The 17376-nt window shown below is 40.8% G+C and overlaps 1 protein-coding gene across 3 annotated transcripts in view; it reads right to left on the bottom strand.

The window, feature by feature from the left end:
- The window catches only part of sipa1l3 (signal-induced proliferation-associated 1 like 3), a 77931-nt gene that overhangs the window by 30544 nt on the left and 30011 nt on the right, over positions 1-17376 (bottom strand). For all 3 annotated transcript variants that reach the window (XM_035956406.2, XM_023288391.3, XM_023288392.3), the window contains 3 exons: positions 11655-11739; positions 2527-3251; positions 841-1816 (listed from right to left, as the gene is read on the bottom strand). In XM_035956406.2, the coding sequence (XP_035812299.2) occupies positions 841-1816; positions 2527-3006 (1456 nt within the window). In that variant the 5' untranslated portion in view covers positions 3007-3251; positions 11655-11739. The remainder of the gene's footprint in view (positions 1-840; positions 1817-2526; positions 3252-11654; positions 11740-17376) is intronic.

The following is a 17376-nucleotide window of genomic DNA, read 5'->3' as shown; positions in this document are numbered from 1 at the left end:
AAAGTTTTTTGAGGTAGAGCAAAGGATCCCATTATTAAATAAATTCAGGGCATGGCTAAGTAGAAGCCAATTTGTATATCGATTAATTATTGAATTCATTTATCAAGCAAAACGAAAAAGATTTGGTGAAGATTTGCAGCTTTTCTTAATTTATGTCCCTAAAATTTGGCTGGACAAAACAAACACTCCAGAAAGTCTCTCTGGACTCTGGGAAATTTTGAATTTTTAAAATGCTATTACTATTATCATTTCAGACTAAATGATTCTTTAAAGAAAAAAACAGCTATTGCAGTGACAGCAGCCGTACATTCATCAGTTTTTAGAAACTGTACTGAGGATTGACTAGCAGATTAACTGACATAAAGTTTCTGGAGTGGACTATGATAATACATGAGAATTGAAATCCTGATTATTCACTATTACTTCATCAGTATATCTTATAACTCTTCTTGATACTTTCTATCTTGTCTCAATTAATTTTTATACATCTATCCATTAGTTTTACCAGCTTTATCCTACAAATAGTCAAGGGGACCTTAATGTATTTTTGTTTTAAGTAAATCAATTTGCAATGCCTTGTTATGCAAGTTAAGACAATTAATAGCGCTTTTATCCATTTGTAATCAACTCCCAGAGACTGTATTACAATAAAAACTATATGTATCTAGAGTTACAACAAAATGTGCTTTGTGGTTCATAAAGATTATTCATCATCAATTTTATCTCAATGCATTTGATTCCTGTGATCTTTCCATAAACACAGCTGGTATCTACGACAAGGAATGTTTATGGGGCAGGTGTGATATCTGCAATAGAGTGAATGTGTTTCAGTGTGTGTACCTTTTCCATGGAAGTAGTCTCTGTAGTATCTGGCCCCCAGGTCTACATGCTCTATGCTGTACAGTTTCAGTCTGTCCAGTCTTGTAACCTGCTGTTCAACAGGCACCTCCAGCACCGACACGCTGGCATTACTCTTCCTCAGCCACCCCCTTCCTCCTTCTCCTCCTCCATCTCCTCCTCTCTCCGCTGAAGAGCTGAGGAAGCTGATGTTGCGCTCCCCGTGGCCCCCAGTCTCATTGAGGAAATGGGGGCAGCAGAGGAGCAGTGGGCTCGAGCTGTGGGCTCCAGGCCCATCCAGAGGGTCCATGACCAGGGAGGGCGTTGTGGAGCCCTGGTCCAGGCTCATGGTCAGATCCTCAATGCTGGAATAAATGGGGTCGTTGACACTGGGAGCTGAGGATCTGGAGATGGACAGGGACACTGAAGCAGCTGATGCCCCCGTGGCTGTGTTCCTCCTCTGGGTGACAAAGCCACGCTGAGCCGCTGCTCCATGGAGGTCAAACAGGATGCTCTGAGCATCAAAGTGAACAAAGCTCTTGGGACACACCCATGGTTTGTAGGAGGAATCCGTTAAACCTCGCCCTCCCCTGTCCTCTGTAGTCTCTCCTTTTCCTCCATCCAGCTCCCCTCTACTCGAGCTTCGAAGCTTCCGGAACAAAGAGGAGGTACCCAATGACGACTCTGTCCCTCCACTTTTCTTCCTCACTCTCTCGCCATCCTTCCTTCCTCTGTCATCCCCACCTGTTGAACCAGGGGAGGGAGCAGAGGGCAGAGGTGCGCTTGGTGGTGAGTCTGGAGCCCGCAGCAGCTCCCCGAGGTGTATAGGTGCTGAGCTGCGCTGGTCAGGCCTCTCCTGGTGGAACTGGCTGAGCATGTCGAAGAAGCTCTGCTCAGGAATGCCCTGGATGTCGATGGAGGAGGTGCTGCCATACTCTCGGAACCGGTTCCCCATTGCGCCACCTCCACGAGCCTCCACCTTGGAGCAGAGGAAGGAGTGAATTTCAGTGTGTGATGACAGACCAATGGATACAGAACCTATCCTTCACTGAAAAATCATGTAAAGGTATGTACTTTCACACTTAACCTGCTTGGTTAATTTCAAACAAACTCTGGTGTGTTTTCCCATTTGGTCAGGCTCTGATTGAACTGATGCAAAAGCTGTAAATCAAATACAGCGCCAACAGTCAGACATAGAGCTCTCCAAAAGTGTGGATTTCTAAGTGAACAACAATGTAGTCTATTTACAGTAACATATGTGTAGGTGGAAAATACATATGTATATATAACAACAAGGAGGATTTTCCCTAAATTTCCTACAGAAATCTAAATGGAAAAGAGTTAACACACTGATTATATTATAATAAAAATGAGAAATTATTAATACTTGCTGTTATATTTTGGTGAGCTCTTGTGAGAGCACAAATATATAAGAGGTACAGTCAAGTGCATGACTTGCTGCCAGTCACCAGCATTTGATTTCCCTTTGTGAGTCTATGAAGCACTGATGAAGCAAGATGACAGTCGACGAAATAATTTAATGAAAGAGTTTCTTGTTGGCCTGTATAATTTCACCTATACCAATTTTGGTTTGTAACTCTAAAAAGCAACAGTATATCATACTTTCCTTGGTTTGGATCAAATGAGCCAATCAACAGTTTTGATCTTAGAGGAAGATTGAAGGCTCACCTCATTTTCGTCCTGCTCACTCAGTGTCACTTCACTGTTGGAACGCTGTCTCAAAGGTGGGAACACTCGTAGGCTGAAAGGTGAACTTCTTTCAAACCCTCCTCCTCTGAACTCTACATCCTTGGACCGCCGTCTTGGCAACCTGGCAACTCCTCCCCGCACCAACCTCACGTCAGATGACAAAACCGATGATGAAACAGACGTGGAGCAGTCATCGGCGTAGTGATTGCTCCCAATTTGCCCATTTTCAAGCAGCGACTCCCGGGACTGTGCACGGCGTGGAGGCCATTCTGCAATCCGCGCTCGAACACCCATTTTGGGCACGGAGTTGCGCGGTTGGTTGGCCAGGTCTGGGTGCCCAGGGGCCGGGTGGCCATTGGGGGTGTGACGAAAAGAAGCGTGTGGTGGCAACCCTCCTCCTCCTCCATCCAGAAGGTCTGAGGAGGTGCAAGTTACCCCTCTGTCTCTGTAGCTGTTCATGGCACCCCAGGAGAGCTTAGGGCAGGTGGGCAGGGGGCTGGCATCCCATGTCAGGAGGGGTGGTGGGGAAGAGGGAGCGTAATGGCCCCACACGCACTCTGCTAATGGCGTTACGGCCTCCAGCTCCCAAAAACATTGCTTTTAACGGGCAGGGTGGGAAAGACTTCACTGGTCCATGATGGACCACTTTGAATCAGTGTCAATTCTGCTCTTCTTTCTCGGGACTTTTTCAGTCTAATGCAGATCTAAGGGAAGAAAAAGAAAAAGAATTATTGCATTATTATTATTATTATTATTATTATTATTATTATTATTATTATTATTATTAATAATAATAATAATAATAATAATAATAATAATAATAATAAAATTATATTTAAAACTGGACATTTCTTAAACCATAGAGCTTGTGACCCAAATTTTCTCTACAGATCTCTACAGAAAAACAGGGCTCTGAATTCAGAAAAGAGTGAATCGCTCAACTGTAAAACAATGTAAGACTGATAAGCCAGAGAGAGTGAGAGAGAAAATAAGGTGAGGGGATATGACAGAGAATTTCTCCCGTTGAGGCTAATCTTCAGGAAGCTGACAAGGGATATTATTATCACACACTCTGTGCACCCGTGTGCATGCACGTACAAACACTCACACACCCACAGGACATAAAGGCTGTGGCCGCTCTTCTGCAGATTAAAACCTCTGAAACACTTCAGCTAATATTATGAGACCAGACAGTAATACAAATTCAAATAGAGAGAGTACACGGACAATTTAATCACTTCAGTGCCGGAGCGTCGTCACACGATATTGTAGGTTTTAATTGTGGTCATCAGCTTTTGACTTATTTTGGCGCCATGCGGGCACATGGCTGAGACAGTACAAACAGAACACACTCTGTTCCTACTTTTTTTTTACAGTGATGCAAAACAACAAGCAACTTTGTGTAGTTAATAGTCTTTGAGACAGGGAGATGAAGAGACAGGGCTATAACACAAAGTGACCCATCAGCCGGAGGGGCGAGGTTGGGTAAAGCCAGAAATAGAGCAACTGGAAAGAGCCAAGAAAGAACACAGAGGAGGGCAGTACATTGCTCAGTGAACCACAACAGCATGCTTTAATATGACAGTCACACAGAATCAAATCTTAAAAATTTACCAGCTTCATAAAAAACACTTGCTTATATAGAAGCTTCCTTTGTGTCCTCTAAGGTGTAATGCAATGATTTTTGTCAGCGGTAATGTTTTACATTATCACTCTACAGGAACAGAAATACTGTCTGATTGTTTGGGTTTACTTAAAGTTCAGTAATCTAAAAAGCTAAACTTAGTGTTGAACTTATCCAAGTTCTCAGCAGGCTGGATCATTTTGTTCTTTGGTCAATATCAGTCCAGACAATAGTCTCGAGTTACAGTCAGATCTTTTGGTTTAGAATTCTGTGGTTTCTCAGGGTGACCGGCAGGGAATTTTTTTACGATGTGGTTATGACTCCAGTGGATGACACAGCAGCAACGACAGTGTTCTGACACGGTGGTCCATATGCAAATGTGAAGAATGAGTCACTGGGGGATCGTGGCAGCCTTGTACAACAAACATACTGTATTTTGTGAAGTCTATTGTATGTGTCTGGGTGCCATTACAGTAATTTCTGCAGGGTTCACCAAGCTGAATTCAAGACTTTTTTAAGACCCTTTATACACAACACAGAATGCAATTTAAAATCTGTTTCATAAGCATACACACTCAAGTATAAAGGGATGTCAGTACAGATGATAATTGGTAAAGATATTCAAAATATGTGCCATTTTTCAGTACTTCTGGGAAGTAGACAATTGCTTCTAATGATTTTTTGAATTAAATGAATGAAACCTGGATCAAAAATTATTAAATTACTAAAATGTTTCAGTTCATTTAAAGTATGACGAAAACCAAAACCTTCACATTATAAAGACTTTATATTACTGTGACTGCAGTTAGAGGTAGTGATAGTGCTAGAGTTGACTGAAACTTCACAAAAAACTAAACAGCCTTCTGCACGCACAATCCACTGTCAAACATTTCCATATTTAGCTCTTAGGTGCGTCTTCCAACAGCCCTCAATCAGGCACAACGACATATTATACCATCACTGCCTACACAAGGCAAAAGAAAAAAATACACTGCTTTTTAAGACTTTCAAGACCTGTAGATACCCTGGACTCAGTATCTGTGATAATAATAACTGTGTGGGGTGGTAGTTATTTCAAATAACAGCCTCAACTGAATGTCTAAAATGTAAATGTGCATAATCCATCCATCTCTGCTGCTCTCCATTCTTGGATTAAAGCTCTTTTATCTACGGAAGTCTCTCTTAAAACTGCCAGTCACTGAAATATCTACCATATTATTTGCATATATACCTTTACAAAATCTGCTCCGTTAGGTTCCAGTGTTCAGTTTCTTTTTCCACTCTTTAGACTCCAATACACTGCTGTTCTGTAACAGCCAGCTCTCACAAAATCTCTAGTTTTTCAAAGCTATTTAGACTAACCATACATTTTATCCCACACTGCTTATTGAAGCCTTTTTTTCCCCATCACAATGTTGATATCCACTGGCCTTTCAAATGCTACAACTGCATGACTCCTCTTCATGGTTAATCAGATATGAGTGGTAAAATTTTATTCTTCAGCAAAAGCTTTAAAGCATTTAATATGATTTAACCAGAAGCAGAAAAATACACCCACACGCACAATGTTCTACTGTATAATCATTTGGATTCACATCGAATCGCATTAAAGTTTAAGTACTTTCACTGATACTGCTGTTGCACATGGAGCAACTGGGGTTTAAACATCAAGGGAGGATATACTTCCCTGAAAAGAGAAGCTGAACATTTGACTCTTTCGAGCAAGTCTAAAAGCCAGCAGAAAGCATACATTTGCAACAATTTTGCTATGCCTCTCTCCAGCTACCAGAGTTTTTGTGAATTCTACAAATGTCAGCTCCTGGGGTGACTATCTCATTATGGACTCCAATTTGCATAACATTGAGCTTTCCATTGTGTCAAGGCAGCTCGGAGTGGTTTGTGTGTGTTTTATGATACAGCATGTCTTTTATGAGTCCTCGCTGAATTCATTTTTGGCCCCAAGACCACATTACTCATTCACTCATACACACACACGAGCACCATCAACAAAACTCATTCACAGCAAACAGACTCCCCCTATAGTCATACAGCCGTGCATGTCTGTATCATGTCTTTGTGTTTGGAGAACCACAGGCACTTCCAGGCCAAAGGCTCTCGCTCTGATCATGCTTTCTGACAGAGTCTTCCTCATTCAGAGGGCTGTCCTGTGATCCACTATGAGGCACAATCCTAGATTATCCGCCCCAGCTGCAGGAGCAGGAGAATGGCTTCATTATATGTCTGAGGTGCCTGATGAGAGAGGCAATGCAGAGAGTGTGATCTGTTTTATCAGTGACTTCTGTCAGCACATAGGCCATCAGTGGGAAACACACCTGACTAAATTTAAAAGAACAGCCATGCTAGTGGCTCTGTGAGGCAATACTTGGGCTCAGACGTTCTTGGCCCTCAATGCTAATGTAACAAGCTGATGGTTAGCGTGTGTGATGTTTAAAAAGATTGCATATGTTTGCATGCTAACATTTGCTAATTAGCTCTAAATAGAAGTACAGCTAAAGCTGATGAGAATGCCATTAGCTTTTCAAGTGTTTCATCATAAATGTGAAAAATTGCCTTTGAAATTATGACCTTAGGACGATAAACTAAGGCTATAATATAGGTCCATGCTTTGGTGTTGGTGCTTTAAAAGTATCACACAGTTTGCCTCAATGAATCAAACTCGCACAAAGCATGAGTGAGAGAAGAAGAAACATCCCTAGCTTCACAAAACACAAAAACTAGCAGTATCTGTGAGGTACAAACGCCAAATTACTTTTAAACACTCGTACAGCAAACGTGAATTAAGAGACTGTAACACTAGCAAAAAAAAACCACACACAATACATACATTCTCAAATATTATTAACAAAGAAGGTGTCCTATCAGGTACAAAAGACAGTACAGGGCTGTTACTATGTATACAGAAGGCTAAAGGAGCCAACTGTTAACGCAAACTATTGCTTATTTAGTGATATGAGGGGAGACTATGGGTGAATGAAAAGTACAATACTGCTTTTTAAGTCAGTCGTCATTGTAAAATATGATTGCCGACTGCAAACAAAATGGGAAAAAAATCCAGAAAGAAAAACACAAGTAGAAGGAATTAATCTTCCTCCACTATAGAAAAAACTGGGCAGACACATACAGCTTTGGCACAGACTTCAGAAGATAAAGCACAGACATTTAATGCCTTTTAATTACTCACATATAGTAATTAGTTAGCTCAAGGATGTACCTCCCCTGATCTGGCTCACCCATTCATGCTCCTTCCTCTCTCTTTGCACACTCGCTCCGACTTGCCCTGCATGATGCAGGCTTGGCCCATGCACCACAAACACACACCGAGGCTGGTAATTACACTGGTTAGATGGTAGTAATGACAGAGCTAGCAGAGGAGTGCAGCTTCCAGAGGAATGAGCGTAATCGCTGTGGAGGAGGTGCCACTGCTGCTGGTGCTTGCTGGTATGTCACAGCAATGCAGGCGGACCTGAGATCAGTGTGGAGTGACGGAAAGCTTGAATCAGAGACAGACCAGCCATATGCTGCAGCAGGGATGTATGTCAACAAGCAAAAGTCATATGAAAAAATGGAAAGGCTTCTGAAAATCTGATTTAAATGACACAAAAATCCAAAGTGCTCACAGTCAAAAACAAACTTTCCACACATAAAGCTTCAGCGGCAGTTTGAGTACGTAAAGCAAACAATGCCAGAGTGCGAGCTAGATTATGGGCTGGTTTGAAGAACAGATGGTGCTACATATGACTGGCAGACGGCAGACAGGAGGAGAGCAGAGCACGACACTGTAATACAACACAATACAGTACCGGCAGGCTGTCTGGGGACAGAACATCCACTATTCGTGCCACCATGACTGCAGGAGGTGCCATCAGGTCTCCATGACCCCAAGTTTGCCCTCATCAACCTCGTCCCATTTAGAAGTGAGTATTTACAGAACTAGCTTAAGTCAATTTAAAAAACAAACTGCAACGATTATTAAATTAACACAAGTAAACCTAAAAATAATCACAGGTCATGAAAGACACTTTTGAGAAGGGCATGCTATTGGAAACGCAGAAGCTTGTTTGTATTTAATTAACTATAACAAAAAGCAGAGCTGCAGAGCACCCTGGTATCAGAGACAAGGACCTGACGGCATCAAACCTCTCGCTTTTTACCAAATATTTCATGTCTGCCTCTTCAACTATCCATTAAGGCAAAATATGCAAAAGATAATCTTAAAAAGCAAAACTGCGGGGTGCCCCCGTAGCTCAACAGGTTGAGCAGGCGATCCATAAAAAGGGTCTATAGTCTCCGACGCAGCGGTCATGGGTTCAGGTTCGACCCACAGCCATTTACTGCATGTCTTTCCCCCATTCTTCTCCACATGTTTCCTGTCTCTCTCTCCACTGTGCACTATAATAAAGGCAAAAAGGCCAAAATAAAAACTTCAAAAAAAAGAAAGAAGCTAAGCTATTTCTGATTTGGACTCGAGTCTAAAGGGTTTAAGACTGGGTGTGGGTTCAACTTAATTGTGACATATTCAAATCTCAAAACAATGAAATTATATAAGACAGTGACAGACGCACACCCGTTTTAATTATTCGGAATTTCCATTCATAGAACTTAGTCTCAGCCAAGAAAACAAAACCCATAAAAGCAGTGAAAGGATGTCATAGGAACAAAAAGTTTAAATTAAGACAGACTTGAATATAAATGAGAAAACTCCTGCACCCTGTCTCACTTAGTGGTGGAATTTTCATTAATTTAAGACTCCTTAATCTGGTCAACCTTCATCTGGCAGACTTTAAGAAAATCATACTTTTCATTAAACAGTCAGCATTCAGAGACCGAAAAGATTTGCAATTTGCTTCCAGCGACTTTGGACTTGAAGTCGACTTGACGTAAACAGAATAATTGCCAATTGTCAGTGCCTTAAAAAAAGCCGTGAGTGTTAGTTCAGCGACACAGATATGTCATTGTGACTGAAGAGGCAACCTGCTTCCCTCTACAGCAACAGATTTGATAAACAAATTTGATGTTGAGGTGGTATACGTGCCAAATTAAGGCTCTGCTTCTGGCCAGACATCACTGTCGAACACAGCTGCAATAGAGCGGTGTTCCTTTTTCCTGCAGCAGGAAAGCTTCCTGCACAGCTACAAAAATGAAAATGACACAGTTATCATTCGGCAAAATTGACAATTTCGCATGACACACAGCAAAATTAGACCAAGTCTTTAGATTCATCACTAAGTAAAGGAGATTCTGGAAACTTGAGTCCCTGATACAAACCACTACTCATTGCCCCTCTATCAACAACACAACTCTACAGGAAACACTGAAAACAACACTGACGTATCAGAACGCTGGGCTGGAAGGAAACACACAGTCGAAGCTGCTGACTCTGGTCTATATTGGGCTTGTAACTCTGTTTTGGTTATCTGGAGGCGACATCTCTCCCTCACAGAGTGGAACTTAACTAACTTGCAGCTCTCTCATCCTGCTTTTCTCTCCCCAGTCTTTTCACGACTGTCACTGTCTCCATTGATTTCAGTCTGCGCTGTTTTGCTGAATCCCACTAATGTCGCTAGTGTCACTTCCATCTGCCTGTCTGTCTGTCAGGCTGCTATCTCCTGACACAGAGCAAGTTCATGAGGAGGAAGAGGAGGAGGAAGTCTAGGGGAGGAGGTCACAAGAGCAACACACTCCCTCACATACACACACACACACACACACACACACACACACACACACACACACACACACACACACACACACACACACACACACACACACACACACACACACACACACACACACACACACAGAAAGTCAGACATTGACACAACAGGAATAACGATTTGGGTCCAATAGGAAGATCACGAACTGTAGCCCACATCACCAGTCATCATTAACTGGTTTGTCTGTGGGAGATAGATCAGTTGAACGGGGATGAGAAAACAAAACTGAAGAGAAAACTCAAGAGGTGGGAGTGTAGTGAAGAAATAAGGGGAGGTCAAGATGGTTATGGAATATTCAGATATTGCAGCATTTGAGGTCTCAATTTCCATGGTTGCACAAACTTCTATGCAACACTCCAGTTCATTTCAACAGAGAATTTTCTTTCTTTATGAATAAAGTTGTTTTTCTGTGCTGAATCTAAATAATAAATCTTGTACTGTAGAAAAAGATCTCAGACATCCTTCTTAGTTGTGATAAATGATTAAAGTCTAGGGCTGCACAAGACAGCAAAAACTAGGATTAGGATATTTGTTTTTTTGCAATACATATTTCCATATGAAAAGTTTTTACCAGGTGACTTGAGTAGCTCTATTCTGAAATAAATAATCATTCTACATGGGGCTGACTTCATAGAGTGCATTAATGAATAAGAAAAAATTTTTAAAAAGCTGAAAAGAGCTGATTGGAACCTTTCTCATATGATGTAACACTGGCAAAGGCATAGTCTGGATGGCATTCACATCTTGCTTTGTACTTGTCATACAAAGCTTTGTGGTGCTAATTTCAATGTTCAAATTACTTGTGCTGCCTCACATAGTCGCAACAATTGCAAGGCAAAACTGAGAGTGCCTGACAATGCAATTCTTTTTGTAACCAAATATTTCTTTTTCTGTGTTTCTCTCCTGTTCCTGCTCATTTTGCTCTGCACATGTGGAGCCTGCATGTCAATAAACTCTGCTTCTTGTGAATAAATGTAGAAAAGAAAAACTACATTTTTATTTCAGGACCACTGAACTTAAAGACTTTACTTAGTTAATCCTAGTCTATATTACCAGGACTAGAGACTTCAGACAGAGGTTAAAGTGCTTCTTCAAGCTGGCACAGATTACTGATAGCAGCACATTCATGACAACAATCACAATGAAACAGAACAAAGTACTGGTGAGCTGGTATTGGAATCACAGAGAATTAGTGTGGGACACATCAGAGTGCATTGTGGGAGTTTCCATATAGCTGGATTTTATGTTGTCTGACTCTGTCTGCTAGTGTAGCTCTCCTTTATGGAAGCAGGGTACATATCAGGTGACCTGGTTTCCATTATCGGTACAAAATGCAGATGAGGAAGTGCTTTTTCTACAAAATAACAGAGCACAAAGCTCACCCCCACACTGCGGAAAAATATCAAAGTCATCAAGTCAATTAGCCTTTTATCAAGGCTTTGAATTTCCCTTTTCTCATAACCAAACATTCTGGTAGTAAAAAGAGTTTTGTTCAAACTCAAAATAAAGCAGATAAATCAGCGGCTGAACAATCTACACATTCAAATACAAATTACACTATGAGTTTACATACCGGCTATGAGTACAGTTCATTAACAGCCCTAGAACAACTGTTTGATTAGAAATCAGCTAAATGTTAAACTCTGCCAAGCCCACATGAAACCACAGATCAAAATTAAAAGCATACCACAGTCTACTTAAAGATTAAACTGCACACAGGTGCACATGGTCATATGTACTAATGTTACCTTTTCTGCCTCCAGCTGTGCAGGTGAAGCAGGTGTGGTGAGGTTTGACGTCACTGTGCAGGCAGATGAGGCTCAGTATTTTAATCTGTAAAAAAAAAAAAGAGAGAATTGGATATCTTGTAAATTATTTTCATTGCCAAACAGCTCAGGTTCTTCATTAAAAGGCAAACTTCCCAACTAAGTTTTTATATTCATTAAACTGGCTTTTGGGTTTCGTGAGGTATAATACTTGGCTTGTATAATAAATATGATTTTTTTAAACTATATGATAATCCGCCTACATTTCTCATATGGCGATAGGATGTTTCCAACCTTTTGTCTTTCACATAATCTGTGTGTGGCACCAATAATTGAGGGTGTGTATGTGTGTTTCTGCAGAGCAGCTGTAATCAGTTCCATGCCCAGCCGACCATCCACACAGACATGTCTATTGTTTGTGAGGAGTCTGAACAAAGCTGCCTGTGGCGATATATCTGTACTGCATCTGTACTGTAAACAAGGCTGCATACACACAGACTGACTTGCACGAGTTAAAAACACCCTGTCAGGTAGGTTTTGCAAAACAAACACTGGACCAGGAATAATGTGCAAGAAATAAAAACAGTTGATGGATTCATTGCCTTTCTCTGCACACAAAGGTGAAGAAGAAACAAATGCATGTGCTCTGACTTTGTCTCAGTTAACCTCTGTGTCCCTTCCTGCCCCATCATAACAACCTGTCTACATCTCTCAGTTCTGTCTTGGATATACAGAGTGGAGGCAAAGTGAAGGAGGCTTTGATTAGAGGTCAAGGGGCCTAAGAACAGAGTGGAGGAGGGCTCTTCAAGCAGGGCATAAAGAGCAGGGTGAAGTGGGGCCTCAGAAGGGGGTGGGTGGGAATCAACAGACATAATGTCCTGAGGGGGAGGCCCATTACTGTCTGGCAAATACAGTTTTGATCAATACTGATCAATCAGGGTCCACTTATCCTGCCACGCTAAGCATAATAACACTGTCTTTAGCAGAGGATGGAGCAGCAGGGGTGGACGTGGGTCAGCGATTGTGTGAGTGTCTATTTTACTACAGCAAAGTGTCAGTCTTTAACAAAGCCAGTAGCGTCAGCATGGATTTAAGGCTCAGGCTTTACTCCACTGCCCTGAAAATGAAATTAAACTCTGAACTTCTCAACCATGACTGGCTCTGCTCCACACAACCCCAGCCTCAGTCTGAAAGTGAGTGTGTACCGGACTACCTGTATAAGGCACTGTACACAGCCATTATCTGCCACACATGCAGACATATCGTCAAGGACACGCATCACATTAGTGAAATCTACTCTGAGCAAACACCCACACTTAAATATACACACAAACTGATAAAAACGTCTCATAAAAACAGCCTCAGCTCCATTTACAGAGTGCACTCACACTGTTATATTAAACAAGTAACATGCCATATGTGTTAAGAGCTGAATTATTAAGAATAAGGTTGGCTACATATTTTGTATACAGAACATTGTCTACATCTGGTTACCCTGATGGTATAAATACAAAGCTGTTAAGCTTCTCCCTTTAAGCTCCAATGAAGGCACACTGTTGCCAAAATGTCAGCTCTGGGAACAAAATTAACTCTGCATCCGCGTAAATCAAAAGTGCTCCTGCTTTCTCTGCAATATGCTACTCTACCTAAGTAAAAGTGCCTGGATCAGAGAACATCACATCTATCGGTGCCCATAATGTATAGTGTCTGTGCTTTTCACACTACTGTGAAGAACAGGTCAGCAAATGTGATAAAATGACTGCTTTTTCCTGACAGTTTTGGCATTAAGTTGCCACCAGTGTGTGCACTTTGATAGGAAACAATAGGCACTGACAAGCATTTTGACACTGACAGCTTTCCACAGAGTCACAGCTGCAAACAACACTGGGAAAGTGAATAGAAGATCAACAACAGGACTATAGGGAGTCGTACCGACATAGCTGGTAAACCACACTCGCACCACAAAACGGCATCCTCATAATTTACCAAGAGCTTGAATCATCACCTCTGTGACACAGCCTCCACTTACAATGTTTGTTGTGAGGATCAGAGTCCGTGGTACTGCTGCTACTCCTGAAGTATTACCAAGAGTAAAATCTAGATCTAAAATCTACTTTTTAAACCATTTTCTTACATCAAAAAAGATGGGATGAATCTGTAACAGCATGAGCAATTTGTATAGTCTACGTGTCCTGATGAATGACTATATCTCAATAAACAACACAGCAGTAGAAGTTTGACAGAAGATTCATGAACACCAGGCTGAAGACAAATGACCTCTGTGGCCTCCACAAGCACCACATATCAACATCAGTAACTCTTGAAGCGCAGCAGTGGAGTGCAGAGTGTGCAGCTGAAAGCAGAGCAGGCGTCCACACGTGCCTATTGGGAAGTAAACTTGTGTGGCTCTGGTTACGTTTCAAGCATCTGCTGTATATTTAGTAGTGGAGTCGTTCTCTGTGGCTCTGAATCTTGCCACATAGAATAACTGTCACACTGCCAGAACAGAACTGGCTTAATCCCCCTGTGTGTGTATATTTGTATACATCAGGACAGTAAGATGTTGAGTTCAGCATAAATGCTTCTACAAATAAATAAATTCATCTGCTATAGGCATCATAGAGAAGACATGAAAATCTCATCTCATTACAGTAGAAATGCAGCTGTGTTTCCATATAACTGTCAAACAAATTAAAGTAACTTCTGAAATGTAGTAAAAAAAATGTTAAAAGAAGAAACTGTGAGTTAGGCTTGTTTCTATTAACTGGTTTGGAGCAATTAAACTAGCCTGTATAGTGTCATCAAGAGTGGCGGTATAGGCATCCTAAAGCAGTTCCATAGAACACAAAGTAGAAGAAGTAGATTTTGAGAACTGGAACCACAACCAGTTGTTTGTCAACTGTCAATAAACCTTAAAGAAGAAGCAGGAACATACAAAATCAGTCACAGTGGCCATCTATAACAGAAAAATGAAGAGAAGTCTGCAATAACTTTGTTCAGCCGTGCAAGTTTCAATATTCTAGTCCAGAATCTGGTGAAGCAGAAACAGCTGGTTAGTTATATGAATTAAATGTTTTCTATGTTAGAACATATTCAGAAAAAGTGTTGAAATCTTACTTATTACAAACCATCTCAAGTGAGCGTAAGAATTTCTTTGTGATTTTGTTTTTTGAATTATGCTATTTTTTAATGCAATACTTAAAAATGTGCACAAACCTGGACAACCAATGTCAACATAATTTGAAAACAGAATCCATATGATAACATCAAAAGTACATGAAATATCAGTTTCTTAAGTATTAAACATGCACAACAAAATGTCGAATTAAATTTGTCTAGAAATGTCAAATAATTTGATATTGGTATATCATTTTGGTGAAGAACAAGACTTACTTAGTATCCTATCATAATCATCATAGTTGAAAAAATTAAAACTGAGAAACAATTTAGAACTATTCTGTTAAAGTATAATTTTAGGGTCTAAAGATTTGAGGCTTATTTCAGTTAAATATTATTATAAACTATATAGTGTGTGGTTTTTTTTGACCGTTGGTCCCACCAAAGACATTTTAAGATGTTGTTCTAGGTTGTTGAGAAAATTGAAAAACTGTCAGACAATGAATTGAGAAAATAATCATTACACTAAACATGTTAGCTGCAGCTCTATTTTAAAAATCCACTTTAATGTTCTAATATGAATTTTTTAAAGTGTGTAGATTTTAAGGAAGAATTGGACCACATTTCATCACTATAAACAAAAACATTGTTTCTTTCTTGCTGACAATATCGTTGAAAGTTTGACATAAGACTGAAGTCACATCAGTGCACTCTGAATATTGTATCTCTGTTTGCAGATTTACATATTTCTTATCAGTCTAGAGTGTGTAATGAGTCTACTTCCTGCAGAAGAGGGGGGACACCACCTGCAGAGAGGGTTGGGCAACCCTATTCACACTGCAACACTGGGAGGTGGGGACTGCCACACTTTCATCCCTTTCACATCTCTGTTCGTCTGCACGCCCCTCTGTCTTCCTCCACTGCCTCAGCTTATTCAAATTGAAATGAAGCATAGGGTGTGCTAGAAAAAAGTCCCTGGTTTGTTTCCTTCCTCTGAGTCTCACAAGTGAGTGACACGTGTCGCTGTCCCGAGGTAAAGCTTCCTGCTGTGAAGATCTTTATTAGGATAAAGGCAGGATGGAGAGGCAGTGTCGTATGAGGGCAAAACGGAAATGCATAATGAAAACAGACTGTGCTCTTAAAGCATCCCTGTATTCACTATAAATAAATCAAGCTGAGAGCAGGTCTGTTCAGTAGCTGATCAATATGTGCAAAGATTAGAATTTTTGAGACTGATGAGATTGCTATTCCAGTGTTCCAGTAAGAATTTGCAAAGTAAGCGCCTACAGTTTTCATTATCTGATATGCATCAAGCAGGATATTCTTGTTCTCTTTCAACAAGTAAACACACACCATGTTTACTGTCATCCATCAAAACAGATTCAGGCTATAATTATTTACTCAAAGCAATTTGGGAAATAAATCATAAAAAGGGGCTCATCGTTTTTAATTACTACTGGCTAAGAAACTAATGGTTGTAATGTGTTGATACAGATTACAAAATGGATCTGCCTGGGCACAAACAAAACCAACAAACTAATTCAAAATCAGACATTTCTCAATTTATAAGCACTGACTAAAGTCTGCTGACTGTGTGCTTTAACTCTGGGCAACATAAGAGGAAAATACAGTGATGAAGTCATATGCAATACACAGAGCTCCTTTTACCAAAACCACTTGGAAATGTTGCTGTAGCCGTTTGATCACTATGCTGGTGCCGGTTGCCATAGGAACGTGAAGGTGCACCAGCAAGAAGAGGTATGATGTAGGCGGTGGGCCGCAGGCAATCAGGACACACAACCTGAGAGCGGAACGGTAAATAATAAGACACAACGCAGCAATCCACACAACACAGACATCAGCTGGTCACTTTGCAGCCCTGATGTGTGCCGTCACTGCAGCAGACTGCAGCAAAGCTCGGACGCAGCACAAACAGCACGTGCTCTCTTCTGAACTTTAAGCTCTTTAAAGGTGCTGTAGTGGATCTTTTTATCCTTCAGTGTTACTTTTACTGCCTGTCCTCAGATGTGTTCCTTCTCCCTGTGTGGTTTAATCACTCTGTCCATCTCCCTTCGCTCTTTCCCAGCAAGCTGCTCACTACGACCACGTGCCATGTGAGCATCAAAGCATGTCTGAAAGGCCTCTAAACTATTCAAACACATGAAAAACCTTAGGGCTGTAAAAGTGCACTCATCAGCAAACTTCTGGCATCTGTTACTTGTTTTTATTTCCATAACATAAGCCAGTCTAGCAAATTCCTTGCATTTTTTTATAGATGGTCATCTTAGACGCAATCTATGGTGAATTACTCAGCCTTATGTCAAAATCTACAGCCAGCTGTAAGGAGAGGCTTGTCAACTACATCTACAGCATGTGAACTTGGTGACAGACTATTTGACTATTAACAACCCAAACTCTACAAAATTAAGTTCCTACACAACTGAACTGCAGTTACATTTTAAGGGAAACATGTTTTCATTGATTTTCAAATAAACATATCTTGCCATGTATTTCACTGCTTTATTGTTATTCCTTTTCTGCTAAACCAAACCAGAAACTAGTGAAAACTGAAAGTAAATAAAGAAAG

Source organism: Amphiprion ocellaris, chromosome 7, assembly GCF_022539595.1.
Source record: "Amphiprion ocellaris isolate individual 3 ecotype Okinawa chromosome 7, ASM2253959v1, whole genome shotgun sequence".
NCBI lineage: Eukaryota > Metazoa > Chordata > Actinopteri > Pomacentridae > Amphiprion > Amphiprion ocellaris.
This window is presented reverse-complemented; position numbering and strand designations above follow the sequence as displayed.